The 27,842-nt window shown below is 38.4% G+C and overlaps 1 protein-coding gene and 1 non-coding gene across 35 annotated transcripts in view; one reads left to right on the top strand and one right to left on the bottom strand.

Moving 5' to 3' along the window:
• Positions 1 to 27,842, bottom strand: part of PBRM1 (polybromo 1) — a 105,127-nt gene that overhangs the window by 30,659 nt on the left and 46,626 nt on the right. For 24 of the 34 annotated variants that reach the window (XM_065933517.1, XM_065933519.1, XM_065933507.1 and 21 more), the window contains 7 exons: positions 25,054 to 25,330; positions 19,593 to 19,698; positions 15,293 to 15,935; positions 10,711 to 10,922; positions 4,058 to 4,243; positions 3,010 to 3,167; positions 1,760 to 2,023 (listed from right to left, as the gene is read on the bottom strand). In XM_065933517.1, the coding sequence (XP_065789589.1) occupies positions 1,760 to 2,023; positions 3,010 to 3,167; positions 4,058 to 4,243; positions 10,711 to 10,922; positions 15,293 to 15,935; positions 19,593 to 19,698; positions 25,054 to 25,330 (1,846 nt within the window). The remainder of the gene's footprint in view (positions 1 to 1,759; positions 2,024 to 3,009; positions 3,168 to 4,057; positions 4,244 to 10,710; positions 10,923 to 15,292; positions 15,936 to 19,592; positions 19,699 to 25,053; positions 25,331 to 27,842) is intronic. The other 10 variants (XM_065933510.1, XM_065933534.1, XM_065933514.1 and 7 more) reach the window with 1 other exon arrangement.
• On the top strand, positions 18,050 to 18,180 carry LOC136168088 (small nucleolar RNA SNORA72). The gene has a single exon (XR_010663242.1). It is a non-coding gene; the product is annotated as a small nucleolar RNA SNORA72 (small nucleolar RNA).

Below are 27,842 nucleotides of genomic sequence, written 5' to 3'. Positions count from 1 at the left end.
CTCAATATTTTTAAAATGTAATTTTGTAAAATGCAATACTATTTGGCAGGGTAAAGTACTCTTGACTGCTCTTTCAGTTTTTCTTCTTTTTCTCGTGACTGTCATGCATTTATTCTTTCATAAGAATGATAGTGTCGTCAAGTTTCAAAACTTATTCAAGTAAATCTTCAACAGCTTTCAATAGACTGTTTTTCTTCCTACAGATTCCATAATACTCCTTTTAAGATAATTTCTTAGTGTATCTTCTTTTTTGGTTCATGTGAATTGGATAGCTTCTTCCACAATTTTTTATAGCACTTGTTAAAATCTATTCAACATTTTCATTTTACTTTCAAAATCTTATGAATTACTGTTGTGTTTATACAAGAAAGCTATTAACTTATATGTGCATTTTGAAATTTCTACTTGTTGAATTCTCTGTATTCAAAAACATTTCACAGTTAATTTCTCCCCAATTCTTGGCAAAAAAATAATTTTGCCTCTTAGTTGTCAAAATTTTACTAATTTTGTTTGTCTAATTATATTTGCTCTTTTCAGAAAAATATAGATAATGGTAAAGCAAGCACCTATGTCATGTATATAGCTTTCAAAGGAATTACTTTCACTTTAGGCTTGATATACAATTTTTAAAAATCATTTTGAGGGACTATCTATTTAAAGACTTCAATCCAGATGAATACTATACCTTATCAAATAATTTCTCCTTTGATCTACTAATATAAAGAAGTATATTACTAAATTTTCCTAATTTTGACTAATCCTTGCATTCTGAGAATAAACTCCCTTCTACGTGGTCATGCTGCTCTCAAACTACTATGATTTCAATTTTTTCCCCCAAGTATTTTTTGTATCAATATTTATAAACTGATATTCAACTGCAGTTTTCTGTTTTTATTTTGTCAGACTTTGGAATCCAAGATTATTCTGTCCTGGTAAGACAAACTGGGACATTTTCTTTGATCTCCATACTCTGTGATAATATTTTTTTTGGCTTTACTGCAGAACATGTGGGATCTTAGTTCTCTGACCAGGGATCAAACTCATGCCACCCTGCAGTAGAAGTGTGGAGTCTTAATCACCCCAGGACTGTCTGGGAACTCCTGGAATAATTTAAAGGGTGAAAGAATTTACCTATGGAATTATCTGACCTAAGAACTTTTTGGAGTGAGCTCTCTGACATTAAAAAAAATTTTTTTCATGTTGTTATCTACTTAAACATGTTATTTTTTCTTGATTTCACTTAACTAATTGGTATTATCTTAGAAAGTTATTCATTTCATTCAGGTTTTACTATTATTATTTGTTTTTATTTATTTTTCGGCTGCACCAAGAGGCTTGTGAGATCTTAGTTCCCCAACCAGGGACTGAACCCAGGCCCTCGCCGATGAAAGTACAAAATCCTAACCTCTGAACTGCCAGGGAATGCCCTCATTCAGGTTTTCAAATTTATTAACAGAAACACACAAGTCTTTAAATTTCCTCTATATTTTATATGTTGAGCTTAATTCCTTTCTTTTTCCTTTATTAGGATAATTGGTAGTTTATCTCACTGAACCCATCAAAGTCTCCTTTTCAATTCTGCTATTATGTTTTCCAAGTATTAATTTTTCTTTCCTTTATAGTTCCCTTCTTTTTGTTAGGCTAAAATTTTATATTATTGCTCTTTTTCTAATTCTGAAGTTGAATATTTTATTCATTTATTTTTGAGAAGGGGTGTTTTGAAATTAAATTCTTTTCTGTGTGGCTATTATCTACATACCTTTTCCAAGTTACAACTGTCTTCAGTGCGGCTGTCCTCTGAGTTGTCTGTATTCTTCTCATCATCCCCTTTATCTGCATTTGCAAATACAGAGGCCACCCGGACCACAGGCAAGGGCACATCTCGAGGGACAAACCTAACTGAGCTGATGGGCATGGTCCACAGTTTAATTTTCTTAAAAGATTTGGTTTTGGCAGAATATCGTGATTCACATACAAAAACATCCTCATCTCGAAAATTTTCTGGGCATAATTTAAAGTATTCCTGGAGGATATAAGAATAAAATCAATTAGGTGAATTTTCTGAAAACCAAGCAACCAGAAAACAGACAAAAACACCAACCAAGCAAAGAAATAAAAGGTAAAGTGTTAAGACTTTTTGACAACTAACAACAAATGATAAATGGTTAGAGATCAGGAGTATTTTCTTATATAGAATGGCATTACTCAGTATATTCTATTTAGCTTATTTAGTTTACCTCCCTGATGAACAGGGAGGCCTGGCGTGCTGCAGTCCATGGAGTTGTAAAGAGTCGGACACAACTGAGTGACTGAACTGACCTGAAGTTTTACCAACTGCCCCTATGACAGTACATTAGTATTTCAGACAGCTAGTTCTTTAAAGCTTTGAGCCTGTGCCTATAGTAGACAGACAAACAAAAAATACACCATATTACCTAAAACCACACTGAAAATTTAATGATTCTTCAGAAAATGTCATCCTTAAAAATTTGTCTGGGAATATAAAAAAATTTAAGCTAACTGCATATACTATCGGAGAAGGAAATGGCATCCCTCTTCAGTACTCTTGCCTGGAAAAGCCCATGGACGGAGGAGCCTGGTAGGCTGCAGTTCATGGGGTCGGTAAGAGTTGGACACGACAGAGTGACTTCACTTTCACTTTTCACTTTCATGCACTGGAGAAGGAAGTGGCAACCCACTCCAGTGTTCTTGCCTGGAGAATCCCAGGGACGGGGGAGCCTGGTGGGCTGTCGACTATGGAGTCGCACAGAGTCGGACACGACTGAAGTGACTTGGCAGCAGCATATACCTATATAGCATAGGCAACTAAGGGTCTTTCACCTTTACGCTCAGATTTATTTTTCCTCAAATCTTTACATAAAGCCAGAGACATAGTCTAAAAAAATTCAAACAGTTTTAAACACAACTATTCATTTCGTAAATATCAATTTTCTGTGGTTGTGAACTCCATGAAATAATTTACTGTTTGGGGATTAGTAAGTTTCTTACCTTGACAAACATGACCACACATTTTCCTAGAATTTTACTAACAGGAACTTTATTGTAATAGTCACTCTTAAAAACTTCTTTTTCTAGAAATTTTCGTGTAGCCAAATGGAATGTTTCATTTGGCCGATAAAACCAACAGCCATACAACCATTTTTCGCCTCAAAAACAAAGAGGGAAAAAAAGAGAGAATTACCATTAATGGAAATAACATATTCTTTGTAAAATGAGCAAATACTCCATCCATTCTGCCATGAGCTGAACTGAGCACTGTGCTTTTAGGCCATGGTTCCTTAATAGAATTATCTTAGAAGAAACAATACTTTAAAATAATAAAGTGCAATGACACCTAAAAATGCTACTTTTCCCCTTACAGTAAAAGATGTAAAATAAATAGAACAAGGAAGGTGATGGGACCTACTCTACTCTGCTAGGTCAGGACACAGCTTAAGCTGTGTACTTTAATAAGGATGTAAGATATACTAAAGGACATATGTAGCACTTGGGTTAAAGAATACAAAGGTATTTTATATGATGAACAGCTGAGAACTGGATTGTCTGGATCACACTTCTGCTTGGTTTTGGCTTCGTTAACTCCTATTCATTCTCTATGTTTCAAGTTAAAGCCAACTGTTCTAGGAAGCCTTTTTGAAATCAAATTCTAAGCCACACGTCTCTACCAATTTCTTCTTTATTTGTGACTTTTACCAGAGTGGTTTTGCAGGGACAAAAGACAGACTTTTTGTTCTTCTGAATCTCAGCCATCCTACAGGGTTTGGCTTTTGGATTTTTTAAATAATTATCAGTTGAATGAATGACTCTCATCTAGACTTCAAGAAGTTACCTTTCTTTTGACTCAGCTATGCCACTGTCCAACAGTGTTTGATCCTATGTTCTTTATATAGTGGGTACTGAATTGTACTTATTAAGAGCGTAAAACAACTACTGTGGAAAGGCGTAAAATGTCTGAGTTACAATTTCCTTCCCCGAGAAACAAGGAGTAAAATAATCACAGCTCACCCATTTGCTCCCCAATTTAAAAGGAACTTACCAGCAGAATCTTCCCATAGTCTCTCAATACAGACGATATGAGGTTGTAGGTTGGCCTCTGAGGGCTCCACATAGACGTAATCTCCAACATGGTACATGCTGTTCTTAAAGCTGCAGTCCTGGCTGTATGTGCGATGTAAGCCTGAGAGGCCTGCAGCTCCTGAGGAATCTTCACTCTTTTCAGCTTCTTAGGTAAAAAAGAGAAAAATGACCCCATGAAAGGGATGTGGGAATCAGATGCAGATTAAAACTACACATACTAATACATTTAATTCTTTTCCAGATACTCCAAGGCAGGATTCAGGACACACAGTATGATATCCACATTCCCAATAGTCTCCACTCAAAATTGTCTTTTTAAATTACAGCCAACTGCCATTAATTTAAATAAATACATAAAGTATCTACAGAATAAAAATAATCACCTTAATAATATATGCTCACTGTAGTCATTTTGGATGATACAGAAAGGTATAAAGAAGAAAACAGGCCACTCATAAATCATGTGATCCTAGAGATAAATCTTGTATGTACTTTCTTTCCATCTTAATACCTCTGAAATTTCTTTCTTCTGACTGTTATTAACATGGTTATGTCACAATGAATGGAATCTTAGAACTAAGGAGATATGAAACATGTATTTCACACAGTATACTGTAAACTGTCGTGACCGATTCTTTGCGACCCCAAGGACTGTAGTCTGCCAGTCTCCTCTGTCCGTGGAATTGTCCAGGCAAGAATACTGGAATGGGTTGCCATTTCCTTCTCCAGGGATCAAACCTGTGCCTCCTGCAATGCAGGCAGATTCTTTACTGTCTGAGCTATCAGAGAAGCCCAGAAACTATATCTTTATACACTTAATATCATAAAAATTTCCTGAGATCAAATGCTTTTCAAGAAGATTTTTAGTTTTGCTAAAATATATTTTTTAATGGTTTCCATATCACAAGCTGGAATCAAGACTGCCAGGAGAAATATCAACAACTTCAGATATGCAGATGATACCACTCTAATGGCAGAAAGTGAAGAGAAACTAAAGAGCCTCTTAATGAGGATGAAAGACAAGAGAGAAACAGTGGGCTTAAAAGTCACCATTCAAAAAACTAAGATCATGGCATCTGGTCCCATCAATCATGGCAAATAGATGGGAAAAAAGTGGTAGCTGTGACAGATTTTATTTTCTTGGGCTCGAAAATCACTGCAGATGACTGCAGCCATGAAATTAAAAGATGCTTACTCCTTGAAAGGAAAGCTAAAAGAAACCCAAACAGTGTATTAAAAAGCAAAGATGTCACTTTGCCAACAAAGGTCTATAGAGTTGAAGCTATGGTTTATCCAGTAGCCATGTATGGATGTCAAAGTTGGACCCATAGAGAAAGCTATGCGCTGAAGAACTAATGTCTTCAAACTGTGGTGCTGGAGAAGTCTTGAGAGCCCCTTGGACTGAAAGGAGATCAAACCAAACAATGCTAAAGGAAATCAACCCTGAATACTAATAGAAAGGACTGATGCTGAAGCTCCAATACTTTGGCCATTTGATGTGAAGACCTACCAATGGAAAAAGACTTTGATGCTGGGAAGGACTGAAGGCAAAAAGAGAAGAGGGTGGCAGAGGATGAAATGGTTAGATAGCATCATCAACTCAATGGACATGAATCTGAGCAAACTCTGGGAGATAGTAAAGAACAGGGAAGCCTAGCATGCTATACAGTCCATGGGGTCACAAAGAGTCGGACATGACTTAGCAACTAAACAACATATAAGCCATCATTTACAAACACCATAGTTTTTTTTTTTTAGTAAAAAGCTTTGCCCATTTCTTTGATTACTTCCTTTGGATAATTTTTAATAAATGGAAGATCTAGAAATAAGTACATGAAATGTTTTTAAATGCATGTTCCAAACTGACCCCTAAAGTCTATACCAATTTAAATCCATCACTATTTGGCTACAAGGGAGTGGGGGTCTGTTTCTCCATTCATTCTCTAATACTGGTATTATAAATTTTTTAAAAAGTTTTGGCAATTTTGGTGGAAAATGTTATCTAGTAGTTGATTAATCAAATGAATCCTTGTGACATATGCAGTAGATTCACAAGGTTCTTGAGAATTTTATACCAGCAGGAACACTGGCCTGAAAGGGAGAGTAAGAGTACAAAATGAAAGAAGGCTGGTAACCCCCCAAACTCTAGAGATAGGAAACAGGCTGATAAAACAACTCAGGTACAAACATGTTCTATCTTTCATGAAAAAAGATGATTCAGAGGGCAAAGTGTGGAGCCACAGAGAACTAATTCCAGGCCTTGAAGTCTAATATTTTCTCCTGCAGCTTTCACTTTTTCTGTTTCCGCTAAGGCTCTTTTTTTGTTTTGTTCTTTATCTTAACATCTTAGAGAAATTTCACTTAAATATTTGGTCCCATTTAAATAAATATCTGCTTCTATTTAAAACGTTAGAACACTTAAAAAGCTGACTGGAAGCTCTCCATGCATACACAGAACTGGCTGAATGACAGATTTCATTGAGGACCAGATGTTATCTTCAGTTTTCCCCCACTGCCTGCTGCATTTCTCAAGAGAAAAATTCTCCCTGTCTCAAAATTAAAAGCTATTCTAGGAGATCAGACGTTTAGAAGATCAGGGGTCTCACTATTTGGTATAAATTCTTTCATAACTCCCCTCTTCAGAACCATACCCCAACCCTTAGGTCAGCCTGCTGTCCCTGAGTCTGAACACTTCAGGGATGAACAGTCAGAGGAAGGGTGGGGAGGTAATCTCGAGGTTCAACTCCTTTAAATTTAGACTTTCAACTAAACTTTTTGTTTCCAGTCTTGCATGCACCTTCATTTCTCAGGTGTACATGGCATTCTAATGCTTGCGCCTTTCTCGACAGTAAATGGCCTGCTAAGGTCTTTATATGATGCCAGCCTTGAAGCCAGCATTAGCAACTTACCTATCAATTTTACTAGCTTCCAAATTTTAACTGCCATCATCTTCTCCTCCATTATTTCCTTCACTTTTTTTGAGGGGAGTGAATGCTTTTGTGTTTGTTTTTTGTTTTGTTTTAAAAGCCACTTTCCATCATTTAAATCATTTTGGAAGAAGGAGCAATGGTATCTGCGTACAATCTGCCCACGTTTATGTAGTCTTACTTTTGCTTACTGACCCAAGTAAGAATAGTTAGTTCTGGCGTTTAATATAAAAACAGGGTGTGTGACATCTTGTCTCCCTCAATTTCCACCGATTATTAAGAAACCTACTCTGCGACTTAAAGATAGAGAAGGCTGACTGACATAAAACCACCATTCTCTACAGTATTTTGCCGTCTTTCAATACGCATAACTAGTCACAACAACCTTCAGAGTACTCTGCTTCTAAGCCTTTCCTACCTCGTCCTTCCAGTGCTGACCTCACATTCTACGGCAAAGCACCATTTCCTAGCTACCTCCAGTCTCATGCTGGGGAAACAGTCTCTGAATTAGTGCAAAAGGTGAGTAATTACTAACAGGGATGCTCTGGCAGCCTCAGAAAGCAGTTCTTGGCAGCAGTCTTTCTTTCCTCTCGTCAGCAAAGCCTCCCAGGCTCGGAAAACAGGTACAACGTTGAAAAAGGAAATGCAAGTCTCCTAGCTTTTTTCTTTACGTGGCTCTGCTTTTCAACCACAGGTATTCATCATAGATTAAGTCATCGAAAATATTTCCTGGTATCTAAGGATCAATTAGCACAGTGACCAGCAGTCTTTAAAACGTCAATACAGGGAATTCCCTGGCAGTCCAGAGGTTAGAACTTGACACTTTCACTAAGGAAGGCCTGGGTTCAGTCCCTGGTCAGGGAACTGATATCCCGTAAGTCATGTGGCATGGCCAAAACCCTCACAAAAAATGTCAGTATTGCCTTTTCTATAGAATGTGCACCTTATATTGGGTTCACAAATCACTGCTAATCCACCAAGAAGGAAGGCAGGTGCCATAAGTTTTTGCTCCTCCACTCATTAAATCCAAGGCTTTAAAGCAGTGATTCCCAGACTTAAGTGCACATCAGAACGACCTACAGGTCTTGCTAAAAAAAAGACTGTGGTGTCCCTTCCTCAGAGTTTCTGAATTGGTAGGTCTGGCATGGGAACAGAGCACTAGCATTTCTAAAAAGTTAACAGGTGATGCTGATGCTGCTTGCCTAGAGGTCATACTGTGAAAGCTGGCTTTGCGTAATTCAAAAAGCAACTGTCATTAATTTTGCATTGCCAGGGAAAGTATCAACTAAATTTAAACAGAAAAACTTCCAAGTACACAAAATTTTGTCACAGGTGTCTCAAACATCACTCACTACAATACTGGCATTCTGTCTTTTTCACTCACTGAATTCTGTTTTGATCTTTACTTTTGATCTATTTACTTCAGGCTTGATTTGCTCTTCTTCTAAATTTCTGAAGTGGAAAAATGTATTCATTTTTATGAATTTAAACATGTATATTTCTAATACATGTTTAAAAATCTGTAAATTTCCTAATAACTACCTTATCTAAATCCCATAAATTTTAATATATTATTTTTGCTTTTATTCGGTACAAGATTTTTCCAATAGTTCTTCTGAAGTCTTCTTTGATCCATGGTTTATTGAGAAATGTACTGCTTCATTTCCAAATATTTGGGGATTTTCTAGATTTCCTTCTGCTGATTTCTAATCCTATTGTGTTCAAAGAACAAACTTGGTATGCTTTCAATCCTTTAAAATTTTTGAAACTTGTTTTATGACCCAGCTCATGGTCCCTTCTAGATAATGTTCCATGCAGGCTCTACAAGAATGTGTATTCTGTAGTCACTGCTGGAGTGTTTTACACGTCCGTCAGGTCAAGCCAGCTGACAGTACTGTCCAAGAACTCAGGTTGCTGTAAGAAGACCCACCACAGACAACGGTGTGGGTTAAACAACGAACATCCACGTCTCACAGTTCTGGAGGCAGATCTGGCCTATGGTGAGGACCCACTTTCGGCTTCAGACCGCCGTCTTCCTGCTCTTCATCCCCTGACAATGGCACCAACTCCACTGTGCTGACTGCACTCTCGTGACTACATCCAAACCTAATTATCTCCAAAAACCAACACACTGGAGGCTACAACATATGAATTTTGGTGGGGGACATAATATTCAGTCTATGACAGCCTAATCTTATTAAGTCATACTTTTGCCAATTTTTGGTTTAGCCTGTCATTTGCTGAGGAAGGTGCATCAAGACTCTAATGGTTGAACTATTTCCCTTTTCGGTTCTGTCAGTTTTTGCTTCATGGACTTTGCAGCCCCACCGTTAGGTACATTTTGTTTGCTGCTTAGTTTCTAAGTTGTGTCTGACTCTTCCGTGACCCCATGGACTGCAGCCTGCCGGGTTCCTCTGTTCATGGGATCTCTCAGGCAAGAATTTGGAGTGGGCTGCCATTTTCTCCTCCATAGGTACATATACATTTGTAAGTATTATATGTTTTTGACCCTTTTAACATTTTTAAATGTCCCTCTTCATCTCTAGTAATATCTCTTAAAGTTTATTTGTCTGATTAATATAGCCACTTCAACTCATTATGGTTACTATTTGCATGGTGTATCTTTCCACTTTGTCTCATCAGTTTCTCACAACTCTACACATGGGCAGCTTTCCAATTAGCCAAGAATGTGTGGAGAGCTTATGTGAGTCCTTCTACAGTAATTTTCAGGATATTCCTCAATGTCAACTGTTACCTGGGGGAAGCAAAGCTGCAAGTTTAGTCAGTTCATTCCTGCATCAACTGCTTTTGTTGGCGGTCAACACACAAGACCACCCCCTCTTCCAGTCCAACACACACCCATACACACCCACGCACACTCTCTCTCTTCATCATTAATGAGTACACTCCTCTGGGAAAAAGCTGCTGGTTTCTACTGGAGCCCTATGCTGGTAAAATCAGTCCTCACCAACTGGGTTCCTTTCTCTTCTTTTTTCCATATGGTACTGCCTATGAGAATTTGCTTAAATCAACTTCTTTCACTCCCTTTCCTGAGGAAAAAATTCTAAGGAGCAGACTTGATGCCAAAGATAAATATGACTCTTGGAAAAGTTACACATTCTAGGTATTTTATGTGAACGTTTTTTCAGGAATGATTAACTTTCTAATAAAAGTTCCTACTTTCAAATATTTCTAAGCTCTGGCAAGTGACTCAAAGTAACATTTTTAGGTTGATACAATTAAAATAAAAATTTCCTCCTCCTTATGTGGTTCAACCCAAATATCTACTTGTCTGAGTCCATATAAGGACAGCCATACTGTTGAACAATAGGGCAGAAACTTAATGCACTCACTGCTCAGAATGCTTTCGAGCCTAGGCTGGGCCCCTTAGATTTTTATCTACCAGTAGTATTAAGAGGTATTAAGCTGCCACATTTGTGAATTAACTGACTCTGTTCTTGAAATACTAAGAGTAAGAGCTGTGTCACAGGCAACTTCCAATCTTTCCCAGTCTGATGATTAAGTTGACAATGACAAAAACATTTCCAGCTTACCATGTCCATTTTGTAAGAGCCAACGCCCTGAGTCTTCATTTACACAAAGAGAGGTCTACTCCACAGCAAGAGCAGCTAGAACAGAGTATAATAATGTTCCTTCATATTTAACAAAACGAAAAGAAACTAACCTCTTTTTTCTTCTTCTCGTTTTAGTTTATCTTCCTCTATTTCTTTTGGCAGTTTTTCCTTCTTTTCTTTCTCCACATCATTATGCAAATGTTTTGTGGTATAGCTGAGTGCTGGTGAAAGAAGGATCTCTCCGTTTTTGCAGAGTTCATCACGAATTTTAATAAAAAACTGCTGAAGTTCTACTGCATCCTCATATATTTCAGAATCTGTCCTGTAACAGCATCAAGAACATTCATTGACACACAATATGCTTCTTTTAAACACCCTGATCATATGTTAAAGCATCCCGTGAGATGCTTCTTTAATGTAGTCACTGATACAGTGGTAACTTCTGAGCAGTTCTAATATGGGTATCTCCTTAAAATTTGTTCAATTTTACCTCAGTGAGCCTCCTGGCCACCAGTTTCCCTTTCCTTAAGGCTCACTCCCTGTACAGCTCATGTAAGAGGAAAAGCCTCACCCAGCTTTCTGGGGGAGAAACGTGGTACATTCACTAGCTAAGTTTGGCAACAGAAGATGGCTGCCAGAACCAAGGACTACACTACGGCTTCATACCATGTGTAACACTTACCTGAATCTAATCTTGGGATTAATTTTAACTTTCTTTTAGTTAAGGGATCAACACACTAGATAAAGTATTAACAGAAGATTCAGCCCATTTTTTTTTTTTTTTGGATCTATATTATGGTCGTCTAGGCTGCTAGGACTCAGTAAATATTTGAACCTAAATTTCAAAGTCCTGAGAGTATCACAAAATGGTTGCAGGCCTCAGAGTTAGTGTTCATTTTAGTTCCCGAGAAATAACTATATAATTCTGGGGAACCAGCAGAGGCAACACAATGAAAGACAGAAAAAAAAAAAAATCATCTGTGTCATATTGAAAACTTTTAAGAAATTCTCCCCATTTACACGGAGCAGGCAATGGCACCCCACTTCAGTACTCTTGCCTGGAAAATCCCATGGACGGAGGAGCCTGGTGGGCTGCAGTCCATGGGGTCGCTGCGAGTCAGACACAACTGAGCTACTTCACTTTCACTTTTCATTTTCCTGCATTGGAGAAAGAAATGGCAACCCACTCCAGTGTTCTTGCCTGGAGAATCGCAGGGTCGGGGGAGCCTGGTGGGCTGGCGTCTATGGGGTCGCACAGAGTTAGACACGACTGAAGCAACTTAGCAGCAGCAGCAGCCACATTTATAAAATGACATGATTGGGCAAAATGAACTTCATAATTTAGACTCAAAGAAATTTTATTACTATTTGTCATCCACTGTTGGTCTGAGGAAGGCCTAAAGATAATTCTACTAACTACTAGGAATATCAAGGTTTGAAAAATTATTCACAAAGGTAACCAGAGAGAAAGACTTAGCAGCAGCCATGGAGGCATTCTGGTCAGGGTAGTGGGGATGCTGCAGCCAAACCCAGTCAGCTGCTTGCTGACACCAACTATTAGAGCATCAAACTTGAGAGAAGGCTCCAGAATGCTGCTCACAAGCACAGGTGACCTGGCAGCCTAAAACACTGCCAATAACAACCCAGATGAGTGTTTCCAGGAAGATTCTGGAATCTTTTCAGGTTACAGAAATGCTAACACTTGTAGGAAAACAATAAAACTAAAACTGGCCAAGGGAAGAAACTCGAACAACACCATTTTGATGCCTATTTTCTGAATAGAGACTTCTGAAGGCTGTTCTGCTGCTGCTGCTGCCAAGTTGCTTCAGTCGTGTCCGACTCTGTGCGATGCAATGAACTGCAGCCTACCAGGCTCCTCCGTACATGGGATTTTCCAGGCAAGAGTACTGGAGTGGGGTGCCATTGCCTTCTCCGGAAGGCTGTTCACTTGAAATTAATTCTATAAGAGCTTATAGTTACAAGTATAAAATTAAAGCTGAAAATGCTATTCAAGGAGGAAGAAAGGACAAACTTTTTTACTTTTTCTCCTTTTACATTCCTTAGGATTATATAACAGTAATGTATCCTGCCTGAGGACAGTCTCTGGATTAAACCCTCTGGCTAATTCTGTTATCTTAAAATGTAAATTATGGGACTAGGTCTGGTCTTTACAAGGATGTATCCTGCCTGAGGACAATCTTTGGATTAAACCTTCTAGCCAACTCTGTTATCTTAAAATATAAATTATGGGAGTGGGTCTGGTGAGGTCTTTGCAACCTCCAGACATTCTTTGGATTCACTGGAGAGTATATAACTCCATTGCTAACACTAGCAAAGGGGTACTCTTTGCCCCCTTCTGATGCCTATGTCAGAAGCTTTCTCTATCTCCTTTATACTTTAATAAAACTTTATTACACACACAAAAAAACCTGAAAATGCACTTTTGATAATCCATGCTACATTCAAAGGGCAGATTTATAATTCCATCACACACTCAGAACATCATGTAATTTAAAAATTAAATTGTGTAATTTAAAAATTACAAATTGTTTCCTTCTGGATTTTTCATTTAGTATTTTTGGATCTGGGCTGATCTTGGGTAACTGAAACTGCAGAAAGTGAAACTTCAGACAAAGAAAGAAAAGAGCTTATTTCTAACAGACAGAAATCTGCTTAGTTCCTACAATAATCATATCATCTATGCAAGGAACAAAGCTGCTAATAATCTAAGAAAGAAAGAAAGTGAAGTCGCTCAGTCGTGTCTGACTCTCTGCGACTCCATGGAGTATAGCCTGCCAGGCTCCTCGTCCATGGAATTTTCCAGGCAAGGGATAGTGGAGTGGGTTGCCATTTCCTTCTCTAGGGGATCTTCCCGACCCAGGGATCAAACCCAGGTCTCCTGAACTGCAGGCAGACTCTTTACCATCTGAGCCACGAGGGAAGCCCAATAATAATCTAAGAGACAAATGTATTTTGGAAGACTCATTCACAGAACTAAGCCTAAGAAGTAATGGGGGTAGGGTGTGGGGTAGGGAGAAGAGGAGTGACTTTAGACTTGAGGACTATTTAAGTAAACTGAGAACACGAATAGAACTCTAAGCTCTATGAGGGAAGGGTTTATCTGTTTTGCCCACTGGTATATTCCATGTATCCAGAGCATGCTCATAACTGGTAGCTACATTCAATAACTATTTTTAGGATAAATGAAAACTAAGAAATAACTGAACACAGATTCTGACTGCAGGATGCACTCCCCCCCCGCCCCCGCTTTATTTCTCTTTATTTCTCCCTGCACTGTTGAAGAATAAGGACCGTATCTGAAACGTGTCTCTCAGAGGCCTCTCCAACCTGACCCTAACTCTACCTGTCCTGGGAACACACCACACTCATTTCCTAACCTTATGCCTTTACTCACACCACTTACCTGATGTGAATCCCACCCATTTCCCCATGCTTCCCTGATATCTCATGCTCTTTAGAACCCTAAAGAAGTTTATTACTCCACCATCTTACTAAATACCAACCAAGTCCTGAAATGTTATCTCATGCCGGGAATGACTGCTCCCTAAGCACAGGTGCTGTTCCAACTATCAGACTTTAAGCTCTTAGAGCACAGAGCTCAAGTCTTACCATCCCCGGCTGTACTCTTGACTGGCCTCCTGGTGACTGGCTCAGCAGCAGCGCTCTGCAGTGAGGAACAAGATAAGCCACTGCACTTACTAGTTGTGTGACTATGGCAAGTTACTTCTCTCTGTCGTGCACGTCTTCATATACAAATTGGAAGATTATTGCTTACCTATGATGGCTATAGTAAGGGTTAGAGATCGTCTACATGGTACTTTACAAAGGGCAAGCACTCAATAGGAACAGCAAATATTACTTTTCACTTTTCTTTCAAGATCCAGAGCAAACCCAGGCTTCATAAAGTCCCTGACTGGAATTACCCCATGCCCACTGACTAAAGGTCTAGCAATCAGCATGACAGATAATAAGCTCTAGGAAGGTAGGGTTTGTATTCTTAACTCTTTGATTCTCCCCAAGTGATCCCAAGAGCACAAAGAAGACACACCATAATTGCTGAACTGAAACTGTTTCCACAGCTGAGTATATGCTATTGTTGTGTGACAAATATACAGCATAGATCAAAATTTGAAGGGGATTTAAGTTTGATGGAAATTTAAATTTGACTGCCTCTTCTTTTCATAACATTTAATGTCTGCAGAATGAACTTAAAAGTGACAAATCTGAAATTAAAAAGAAGCCCTTTGAGGAGTCTGAAATGGCAATCAAATTTAAATCAGTGTAAGCTCAGATCAATATTTTAGAGCTACTTTATTTAAAGCACACTTGTACTGAACTCAAACTTTAAAAGAAAAAATCCTATTATAATTTCTAATTAAAAGCATTCCATCCTTTTAAAATATATGTTCTAGGAAAGGCTGTATTTTAAAAGTTTATCCTTTTCAACATATCCTCAATTTTGTCTCTCATTTCTTCCCCTCATTGGCCCTAGACAATTCAGTAATGTGTCTTCTCTTCCCTAGAACATTCTTACTCTCTATACATTCTAATTAAAATTCAAAATAGCACCCCACCAACTGTATGCTGAAAGAGCACATCAAAGCAAATTCTTTCTTCTATTTTACATTAAATGTCACACCTTCTCAAAAAGGAATGACTCTGAAAACATACCGATTCATCCTTCTTGCCCTCTCCAATACTTCAAACATATGCTCTTGAAATAAATCAAGCCGTCGGTAGCGGTTATTTTCAACATTCTTCCTAATTATGTCAAAAGTAAGAGGAGGTTTGTTTGGAAAGCTGGGATCCACAGCAGGAATTTCTGCTAATGAATCACTGTAGCATCTTCCTTCATCATCCTGATGACTCATGACTGACACAAAAAGATTATGGATAAGCTCCTGAATCAGCAAGGTTACATTTGGGACATGCGAGTCCTCATCTCCTTCTAAGTCTCTCCGAGTTTCAAGCAGGACTTTGTGTAGGACAAGGGCATCTTTGTAGATCAAAGACTCAGGCTCATTGTATGTACAAGCATTGTTAAACATCATGACGAAGTCCTCAACCATGGAGTCTATATCTTGGTATTTGTTGGCCATCATGTGACTTCGAATTTTTTCCATGTCCATGGGCTTTTTAATGGTCAAATAGTAGTCAGGCAGCTCGGATCTGGAGGGAAGCCTCAGAAATATGGCACTGAGACGGCGACCCCTCTTATCAGTATAGTTCTTTACAGCTTCATAGACTTCATTTAGTTTCTGCTGCATTGGAGTCATGTATTTTGATTTTTTAGGAGAAATACCACTCTTCCTACCTAAAATAAAAGATTTAATGTTAAATGGATAAAACAAATGAACCTAAATTTGTATATAGTTGATAGCCTAACCACAAGGAAGGAATTATTTCAAGTGATGTATAAAAAAAGTAATTAGCATTTTTCTAGTGAAATATATCCCATCAACAAAGAAAGGACTAGAAAAACAAACTATTTTCAGTACTCATATTTTTGGTGGGACAGTAAGTACTGGTATGTTGAGATAGTGTGAATAAGGCAGAATAAAGGAAATGAGCAGTTATGTGACACTCTAATTCCATCTCCTGTGAACTGAGATTTTCATCAAGGCAGAAAAAGAGATAAACACATTAAAACAGAGGACACTGAATAAAAACCTTGTGGCTTGGCATCTCAACTGAAGAGTATCAATATGAACTTACGGAGAATTTTCTCTTTAAATATAAAATACAAAATTTCTTAGCCCCGTCCACTGAAAATTCTAGAAACAGTGACCAACCCAGTTGCAGTATACCCCTAAATAATTCTGACTATATTTTTAGAATACTGATTTCAAAAACTAATGTAATTAGCTCTTCGGCAAATGGTTGATTCCCAGTCTACACAAGATCAGTCTGCTGTATCTTGAGACGCTAGACAGTAAGAGTCTATCAACGACTTCTTACTATGGTCAGCTCAAAACACCACAGCAGCCAGCCTGGGACAACATTAAATATCAACAAGAACCATAATTGCAATGGGTTAAAACTCAAGAATATGTTTAAATCTAATAGTCCTTAATGATAAATAAAAACAAACAATGGGGTAGATGCTGCAGGATTTTAGTAAGCCAATGCACTACCTTGTCTCTTTGAAAACTGGTAAATGAAAAGGGAAATCTAGCTTTTATCCTTTCAAAAACCAAAACAATATATACAAACAAAAAACCCATCCACTGGGTAACCAAATACGGATGAGGCAGTTTCTCTACATAGAAGGATTTCAGTTAGTAACTGAGCAAGCAATGATAAAATTAAACTAGTACTACTTTACATCTCTTCAGTAAATTTATGTAGCATGCATCAATAGCTATTAACATAATTTAAAGAAACAACCAGGTATCACATGCCACCTGATGGAAGACTATACTACCTCTTATGTCAGTTTCTGTGCCAAAGTGAGTGAAGAATCAAATTTAAAATCTAGATCTGATCAACTACCAATTTATAGGAAATACAAAGGACAAAGGAACACGTGAAAACTGCACCAAAGGGATACAATTACCAAAACCTAGACTGTGGAAAACTATAGTACAAACCCAATTTCCTTAACAGACTGCAAGACAAAAAGAGACGGAGAACTTGCAGACTAAAAGAACTATCAATCAAATGCAATGTGTGGACCTTACTTGACAAGTTGAAACTGCATCTAATCAAGCCATTGAAGTCAATGTCCATTTATAAGAAATAAGGAAAAAGTAAACTGACATCCTAAGGAAGTAAACTAAGTGACTAAGAACTCTGGACTGTACAAGGAAGTGACCAGGTTTCTAGAGTCAACAGCAGGAGGATGAAAAAAAGGAGGAGGATTGCTCTGAAGTATGAGTTTAAGTAAAATAATCAAATGTAATACACAGAACTTAACTAGATCCTGATTGGAAGAAACCAACTGTAAAAATATATTTGTGAGACAATCAGTAAAATTTGAAAATTTATAAGCCATTAGAGGAAACCAAGAAACTCCTAATTTTGTAATGTGTGACAATGATGTCATGATTATTTAAGAAAGTATCTGCATATTTTAAAGATGCATAATGAATTATATAGAAATAAAATGACATGACTGGATGTGTCTTATAATTCAGAACAAAGAAAAAAGAAGGGCAAAAGGAATATAGGAAATAAGTATGACACAATCTTGATAAATGCTGAGTAACAGGTATAGACAGGGATTCATTGTACTGTTCTTTATATTTGTGTATGTTTTGAGTTTTTCATAATATAACACTGAGAAATGAAAAGAAAATTAACACTGCATGGTAAAATCTCCTCTCCCTGAACTTTAAAAAAATATATACATGTATTTATATAATTTAGTTCTATATTTACTATTAACTAAATAATAACCAATACAGTTACTATTAAAGTATCTGTCATCTGCGAATATTCTCGCTGTTCTGATTTTGTAATAATCAGGGCAGGCTAAACATTCGCTATATTAAGACCATGCATGTGTCCCCAGACCTAGTTCTTTCCTAGGTCTGGTTTTATAAATGCTGGTGATAAACCAAGTCTGATTTACATGATGTATCTTGTGTGGGAATTGTCTGTGACTCTAGGTATCTGATCAACCTTGAGAAATGGTAGCACAGCTAGTGTGATAATTTTTGAAGATAACCATTGCTAGTTTGATGAATACCAGTTGCCATTAAATGAGTTGTAAAAATTATTGTGTTTTGTTTTTTAGGAAAAAAAAAATAAATAAAGTATCTGTCATTAGTTTCTTAACTCAACTTATATAATTAATTTTAGTTTTAAAAGATATTATGTCCCTATAAATTAGGAGACTTTCATTCCTGCAAGTGAAAAATTAGAAGGTTTTCATTGTTGTATGCTTTTATAATTACATGAAAAAATAAATAAGTAGCTTAACAAAAAGGAATGATCACTTACCCAATAAATCATACCCAAAACTATTGCAAATTCAGTTTAGTCATTCCATACAAAAAATCAGAGTTTGTTCTATCCATTTTAGCAAATATAACTCTAGAGAATATTTGACAACACCACTATCATTTGTTTTGTATTTATTTATATATTTTAAATAAGGCAGAAACCTCTTCTTTAGCCCAATGGTACTAATTATTTTTGCTTTCTTTCTTCTCTTTTCAGTTTGCTTTGTTTTTTGGACATGACCATTTTTAAAGTCTTTACAGAATTTGCTACAATACTACTACTTTTTTATGTGGTTTGTTTTGTTTTTTGGCTGCAAGGCTTGGGGGTCCCAGCTCCTCAACCAGGACCAAACCCTAACCCCTGCACTGGAAGGCAAAGTCCTAACCTATGGACTGCCAGCTAAGTCCCTCTCACAGTTTTTAACATAACAACCATTCACAGCCCACACTCAACAGATAGCTGAGTTAACTTACAGTACAGTAGCTAGACATCTCTAACCTCTCAAATTCTGTCTAGGAGGGACTCACAATTTTTGGAGGGGGGACTCACTTTTAATTCCAGTAACTTAGGAGACAAACAGACCTAAAAACAGGAAGAAAATTAAAACCTGCCCCTATACTTCTTCCAGGCATCACATGTAGAAAAAGTATCTAGAATCACTATTTAACATTTACAAAATGTCCACTGCATTCAAAAAAAGTAAACAAAACCTTTTGACATTATATTCTTCTATTCCTTATGCGCTTTTATGTTTACTTAAAATACAGAAGAGAGTGCTTGAGAGAAACCAAGAAACTCTGTGCTGGAGTGCAAGTTCAATTATGTTCACCAATTAATTAAATATTTCAGTAAATCAGGAAATAGCAACCCACTCCAATATTCTTACGTGGAGAATCCCATGGACAGAGGAGCCTGGTAGGCTACAGTCCATGGGGTCGCAACAGTCAGACACGACTTAGCAACTAAACCAACCAACCCATACTTGACAGACTGAACTGAACCATGAAGTGTGAGGCTGCCTTACTCAGCTTGAGTTTGGGAGATGCCATGTCATCATCATCAGGCAGTGGGCCCAGCTCTTTCCTTTTATCCTTGAGTAACTTCTCCAGGATGTGTGCATCATTGTACACCTATATTCAATTACAAATAAAATTACAATTATTTTCTAAGAAGCTTTCTATTGAAGTGTATGTATCCATAAAGTAGTTTTAAAAACACAGGTTAGGACAGTTGAGAACTAAAGCAATAAAGTCTGAGATCACAACAGAGCAACAAATCCCATCTCTGTGGGATGGGTCTTGGTTCATTGTTTAAAGCTTTCCAGGTATTTCTAATGTGCACCCATGCTGGCTGAAGTTTGAGAATTACTGTAGCAGAATCACTACAAGTTTCTGCAGAAGTTCTGCAACATATTTACATGTGCTGTTTCTTCATAAATCTCTCTTACACTGGACCCCCTAGGTAGCAGACTTAGCTCAATGGAAATTAAAAATACATGATAGTTGGAGAAAAACATCTCAAGTATTATTAAAAGAGATCTACTGTCAGTGTGCGCTCATAGCCTGGAATCTGGTCTGTGAAAAGCAATAATCTCTGCTTAGTCTCTCTCTCGGGAGGCTGAGCCAGGGGTGATGATACATAGCCGAGGACAAAGTTCCTCACCCAGTGGCTCGGCCCCACAGTTGCCCCCTCCCACACTCCCCGCCCCAGGCCAAAGAAATACCCCCAGAGCAGAGGGACTGAAGGAACGACGGATCTCTCTTAAGGGTGGCTTTCTGCTCTACCAGTGGCAGACAAGTGGCACATTACCCAGTGACACTGAGGAGACAGTGTAAACCCCAATGACAGAAGAGAACCATTTCTCTGATTACAAGCATCCTCGGCGCCTACTTTATTTTATATTCAAATGCAGTAACATAAGAATGGAAATATAAATGATTTGAAAAAGTACTTTCATTTCTGGGAAACTTAGAGTAGCAAAGAAAACTCAGAAAAGAGTTTCTGAAGCCTTCTGAAGCCTAAAATGGACCTCCAAACCATGTTCACTGCAGCATATTTACAATGGCCAAGACATGGAAACAACCTAAGTGTTCATGGAAGAGTGACTGGATAAAGAACACGTCACACACAGACAGGAACACCATTCAGTCATAAAAAGAATGAAATCCTACCATCTGCAACAACATGGAAGACAAATCCTGAGGGCATTGTGCTAAATGAAATAAGTAAGGTAAGATGGACAAAGACAAAACTCTATGATCTCACTTATAAGGAAACTAAAATACCATTCCTCGGCCCCCCAAAAATCTCAAGTTCATAGATACAGAGAATAGACTGATGGCTGCCAGAGGATGGGCAAGATGAGTAACAGGGTCAAAAGGTACAAACTCCAGCTATAAAATAAATAAATCATGGGGATGTAATGTACAGCATGGCAACTATACTTAGTAACACTGTATTGTATATTTGCAGGATGCTAAGATAGTAGATCTTACAAGTTCTCATCACAAGAAAAAAAATTGTTAACTGCAAATGGTGATGGGTATTAACTAGACTTAATGTGATCATTTCGCAATATATGCAAATATTCAACCACCATGTTGTACACTTGAAATGCACGTCACTTATACTTCAATTTATTAATAAAAAATAAAGTAGATAAAGGATACTGAGTAGAAAAATATATGAAAGGAAGAATATATCATAGCTTTACTGATGAAGAACTGAAAATCAAGATGCTTCCTAACAAAACCAATTATTTAAAGGTGTTTTATTGAAAATATCCTATTATTTATATTGCTGCTGTTGTTTTTCAGGTGCTCATTTGTGTCCAACTCTTTTTGACCCCATGGACTACAGCACACCAGGTTTCCCTATCCTTCACAGCTCCCGGAGTTTGCTCAAACTCATATCCGTTGAGTCGGTGATGCCATCCAACCATCTCATCCTCTGTTGTCCCCTTCTCCTCCTGCCCTCAATCTTTCCCAGCATCAGGGTCTTTTCTAACGAGTGGGCTCTTCGCATCAGGTGGCAAAAGTACTGGAGCTTCAGCTTCAGTCCTTCCAATGAATGCTTAGGATTGATTTCCTTTAGGATTGATTGGTTTGATCTCTTCGCAGTCCAAGGGACTCTCAAGAGTCTTCCCCAATACCAGAGTTCAAAAGTATCAATTCTTTGCCAATCAGCTTTCTTTATGGTCCAATTCTCACATTCTTACATGACTACTAGAAAAACCACAGCTCTGACTATACAAACCTTTGTCAGCGAAGTAACGTGTCTGCTTTTAAATATGCTGTATAGGTTGGTCATAGCTTTTCTTCCTAGGAGCAAGCATCTTTCAATTTCATGGCTGCAGTCATCATCTGCAGTGATTTCGGAGCCCAAGAAAATAAAGTCTGCCACTGTCTCCACTGTTTCCCAATCTATCTGCCGTAAAGTGATGGGACGAGATGCCAGGATCTTCGTTTTTTGAATGCTGAGTTTTAAGCCAGTTGTTTCACTCTCTTCTTTCGCCTTTATCAAGAGGCTCTTTAGTTCCTCTTCACTTTCTGCTATAAGGGTGGTAATCATCTATCTACATATCTGAGGTTACTGATATTTCTCCTAGCAATGTGGATTCTAACTTTTGCTTCATCCAGTCCAACATTTCACATGATGTACTCCGAACATACTATAAGCAGGTGACAATATATAGCCTTGACGTACTCATTTTCCAATATGGAACCAGTTCGTTGTTCCATGTTTGGTTCTAACTGCTGCTTCTGACCTGCATAACAGGTTTCTCAGGAGGCAGCTAAGGTGGTCTGGTATTCCCGTCTCTTTAAGAATTTTCCACAGTTTATTGTGATCCACACAGTCAAAGGCTTCAGTGTAGTCAACGAAGCAGGAGATGTTTTTCTGGAATTCTCTTGCTTTTTCTATAATCCAATGGATGTTGGCAATTTGATCTCTGGTTCCTCTGCCTTTTTAAAATCAAGCTTGAATATCTGGAAGTTCTCAGCTCATGTACTGTTGAAGCCTGGCTTGGAGAATTTTGAGCATTACTTTGCAAGCGTGTGAGACGAGTGCAATTGTGTGGTAGTTTGAACAGTCTTTGGGATGGCCTTTCTTCAGCATTGGAATGAAAACTGACCTTTTCCAGTCCTGTGGTCACTGTTGTCAGTTCAGTTCAGTTGCTCAGTCGTGTCCGACTCTTTGCGACCCCATGAACCGTAGCACGCCAGGCCTCCCTGTCCGTCAACAACTCCCAGAGTCTACCCAAACCCATGTCCATCGAGTTGGTGATGCCATCCAGCCATCTTATCCTCTATCATCCCCTTCTCCTCCTGCCCCCAATCCTTCCCAGGATTAGGGTCTTTTACAATGAGTAAACTCTTCGCCTGAGGTGGCCAAAGTATTGGAGTTTCAGCTTCAGCATCAGTCCTTCCAGTGAACACCCAGGACTGATCTCCTTTAGGATGGACTGGTTGGATCTCCTTGCAGTCCAAGAGACTCTCAAGAGTCCTCTCCAACACCACAGTTCAAGAGCATCAATTCTTCGGTGCTCAGCTTTCCTCACCATCCAACTCTCACATCCATACATGACCACTGGAAAAACCATAACCTTGACTAGACGAACCTTTGTTGGCAAAGTAATGTCTCTGCTTTTAAATATGCTATCCAGGTTAGTCATAACTTTCCTTCCAAGGAGTAAGGGTCTTTTAATTTCATGCCTGCAATCACCATCTGCAGTGATTTTGGAGCCCAAAAAAATAAAGTTTGATACTGTTTCCACTGTTTCCCCATCTATTTCCCATGAAGTGATGGGACCAGATGCCATGATCTTAGTTTTCTGAATGTTGAGCTTTAAGCCAACTTTTTCACTCTCCTCCTTCACTTTCATCAAGAGGCTTTTTAAGTTCCTCTTCACTTTCTGCCATAAGGGTGGTATTGTCTGCATATCTGAGGTTATTGATATTTCTCCCAGCAATCTTGATTCCAGCTTGTGCTTCTTCCAGCCCAGCGTTTCTCATGATGTACTCTGCATGTAAGTTAAAAAAGCAGGGTGCCAATATACAGCCTTTTTTTTTTTTTTTAAATATACAGCCTTGATGTACTCCTTTTCCTATTTGGAACCAGCCTGTTGTTCCATGTCCAGTTCTAAATGTTGCTTCCTGACCTGCATACAGGTTTCTCAAGAGACAGGTCAGATGGTCTGGTATTCCCATCTCTTTCAGAATTTTCCACAGTTTATTGTGATCCACACAGTCAAAGGCTTTGGCATAGTCAATAAAGCAGAAATAGATGTTTTTCTGGAACTCTCTTCTTTTTCGATGATCCAGCGGATGTTGGCAATTCGATCTCTGGTTCCTCTGCTTTTTCTAAAACCAGCTTGAACATCTGGAAGTTCACAGTTCACGAATTGCTGAAGCCTGGCTTGGAGAATTTTGAGCATTACTTTGCTAGCGTGTGAGATGAGTGCAATTGTGAGGTAGTTTGAGCCTTCTTTGCGATTGCCTTTCTTTGGGATTGGAATGAAAACTGACCTTGTCCAGTCCTGTGACCACTGCTGAGTTTTCCAAATTTGCTGGCATATTGAGTGCAGCACTTTCACAGCATCATCTTTCAGGATTTGAAATAGCTCAACTGGAATTCCATCACCTCCACTAGCTTTGTTCGTAGTGATGCTTCCTAAGGCCCACTTGACTTCACACTCTAGGATGTCTGGCTCTAGGTGAGTTTTCACACCATCGTGGTTATCTGGGTCATGAAGACCTCTTTTGTAGATTTCTTCTGTGTATTCTTGCCACCTCTTCTTAATATTTTCTGCTTCTGTTAGGTCCACACCGTCTTTTATTGTGCCCATCCTTGCATGAAATATTCCCTTGACATCTCTAATTTTCTTGAAGAGATCTCAAGTCTTTCCCATTCTATTTATCTAATTACACCATTTTATAGACTATCCTTAGAGAAGCATGGTAACTGAGGATAGTAGTAACAATAATGATGAAAGATTTTACTGTCCTTGGCTTTCATTTGAGTGTTTGAATACCAGGCACTATGTAACATATTCTGTAAACATGAGCTCACTCTAATCCCACAACCCTAACGCAAGTACTACTATTAACCTTGTTTTACAGATGAGACTCAGAAAAGATAAGTTACTTACATAGGAATTAGAAAGACAGGACTCAAATCTAAGATGTCAGATTACAGTCGACAGTCGGAATCCATGGAATCTGCAGATTCAGACGGTCAACAGTAATGACATTTCAAACAAGAGACTTGAGAATCTATGGATTTTGGTGCTGCAGGGGTCCGGGAACCCGTGGGATCAATCCCCTTCCCCAAGGCAATGAGGGGTAATTGTACAGAGTACAAAGTTTTAACCTTTACAATGTCCTGCCTCCACTTTTAAAAAACTAATGAAAGACAAAACATCATGCTAGTCGCTGAGGAGAACCACCTAAGGCAGGCGTCCAGCCCGGACCCCCACGCGCCCTCACCTGGGAGCCCTCCTCGTTGTAGTGCCTGGCATTCCGGAACATCAGCTTCATGTCTTCTATCATTCCCTCCTCCCCTGCGTATTTGTCATTGCGGATGTTATGCTCAATTATTTTCAAGTCCATTGGCTCTAAGATGATTTTATAATAATCAGGATAGTCCTTTTTGGATGGTTTAACCATAAATAGATCACAAAGTCTTCTGCCTGAGCCTGGCTCACGAGCTTCAAGAACAACATTGAATAAGATTTTCATTCGCTGCTTTCTTATGTTCTTTTTACTGTTGGAAGGGAGAAAGGGGAAATATGAGAACAGGTTCAGTTTTCTTGATAGAAGAATGAATATGAAATAAAATTAATCTTGTGAACAGGTGCTTCATAATGATTACAATTTATTTATTACATATGGCACAAACAGTAAACATGCTGGAAGCTATAAGCAAATATTAGGAAATTTTCCAAAATAATTAAAACACAGTGACTCTGGCAGGAGTACCCAAGAACACCAGACAAACCTGTTTAGAATATTTATGAAATGCAATGCTTGAAAACAAGTATTGTCTAACACCAAAGAAAATGAAATTCTATTATCAATTTTTTGAAGAACAGAGCAAAAGTGGAATAAAACTGCTGATTTCCTACTGTTACTAACAGTTCTCCCTTAAACACACACACACACACACAGAAGTGTTCCATCTCCTAGGACAATCACTCCTGAACACCTGCATTTCCTGGTTACCAGAAAACAAAGGGATGCTGTCTGACAGACTAGTATGTCTATAGTGGGTACAAATGTTTCAGGCATTTATCCTATCATGGTCAGTCCTTTCTCCCTCCCTCCATTATTCCACAATCCCAGCCTAGCTTAAAGAATAAATGGTCTGTGGTTCACCTAAGCTCCTGAGTAAATTTTCATCCTTGAGTATGAATCCATATCTCGTTATCCAAATTCCCCCAATGAGATGTTATGCTAGGAAATAGATGTCTTAGTACTATAGGACAAAGTACAAGGGACTACAGATTAGAACCCGAGTTACAAAAAGGCGTAAGGGAACATATGGGCTAGCCTCCTAATTATTGAGGAAACTGGCTCAGAGAAGTTAAATGACTTGCCCAAGGTGAGTTGTCCAATGAATTTTGAGAATTATTAGAATTAATGAATTACTAGAAGAGATGATCTTCCAATATGATTTCTAGCCCACTGTGTATATGTCCTCAGGACACAGATATCTAAGACGGGCCAGACTTGAACAAGCAAAACATCGGTCTCTGAGGTAGGTAATAAAAATAAATAACCCGTGACTTAATTCCTATTCAACACTTACTAAAAGGCACAGTGCAGCATGTGGAGGTAAATATTTTCTATCCAGTTCCTATCTTACAAATGGAAGGAAGTTCATTACAGAAGCCAAACAGATCCCCTACTCCAGTCCTCTGGCCAATCTACTTCTGGGTCATAACGAAGACAAAGGCCAGATATTTTCTCCATGAGGTTCAATATGCTTTTTTTTAAAAAAAAGAAAACTCAAATAAAGGATAACAGATGAGAAAATAAATAAATACTCCATGTAAAGATTTTAAGTCTCAGAAATGCCTATCTTCCTAACATCACAGAGCACGAGGCAACCTGAAAGTGATCCAATCAGGAGACACAATGGACTCCACTGCCTAGAGCTGGGATCACCCTTGTCACCTGTGTCTTCACTTGGGACTGCTCACTTCTGCGGTGGCTCTGGAACCATCCCTGTCACATCCCCACTCAGTATTTTGGTGTCTATGTCAAGTAAGTGATTGTTTGATGACAGTGATCTAGGAGAAGTTTCATCTAGTGGTAACTATTTCTCCAAAGAGGCATCCCCAGATGATGATGAGAGGGGAACAACTCTCTCAGTTCAGGACTTAAGCAAGTGAGTAATGGGAGGGGAAGGCAGGACAAAGTTCCAGCACTGCAGAGCTCCACACAACTGGGCAGAGACTGGGTGTCTTTAGCCTTCAAGAAGCCTCTAAAGAAAAACTTCAGAACCTGGATTTGATAACACAGAATTTGATAACTGCTCTAAAAGTTGACATTTAATGTTTTAGGACTTCTAACACTAATATTATGCCTTCTCCACTTGTATAATTCACTTTAAGAGAGTGATGTGTAACTAGTTTTCATCCTCAAAGGCAAGCACAATTTTTGTTATTAAGGTCACACAATCTTCTCTGAACTAATCCAGCTTTGTTATTTTGTTTACATTTTTCCAGATCCTTATATTGCCTTTAAAACCAAGAACCTCAATTACTTTCAATCTAACTGCCAGAAAAAATTCAGAGCTAAACTTCATATTCTTCTGTAACTATATTAGTTTGAGTGGCTGGAATATTTGCTTTATCCTTTTCCAATATGACGCTGAATCTTACTATGTTCACACTTCTGAAAGTAACTTCAAACACTTTTGAAATGACATAAACCCTACATTACAAAAAGACAGTTACCGTATTACCCTAGTGATACTTTCTGTTTACTGTTTTCAAATGCCACTGCCCCTTTGATTTTTAGATTCGTCTCAGAACCCCTCCATTCATCCTACCTCTTTTCCTCCCTCAGACTATTAGCTATAAACAGTTTGTTCACTCTTCCCTATTTTGGGAAAGGTGCATAATTAAATCCCAGACCTGGTAACTAGCACACTCACTCTTTTTTAATCAGGACCTGTGAACATACTTAGGTAAAAAAAAATCTTGAGGGTTCAAAACCAGGGTTGTTCATCATTATGCACTTAAGGGTGTCATACTAAAAAGGGTATCAAT

This window comes from Muntiacus reevesi, chromosome 4 (assembly GCF_963930625.1).
Source record: "Muntiacus reevesi chromosome 4, mMunRee1.1, whole genome shotgun sequence".
In the NCBI taxonomy this organism is placed as follows: domain Eukaryota; kingdom Metazoa; phylum Chordata; class Mammalia; order Artiodactyla; family Cervidae; genus Muntiacus; species Muntiacus reevesi.
Note: the sequence above shows the minus strand (reverse complement) of the source record. Positions and strands in the feature narration are given on the sequence as shown.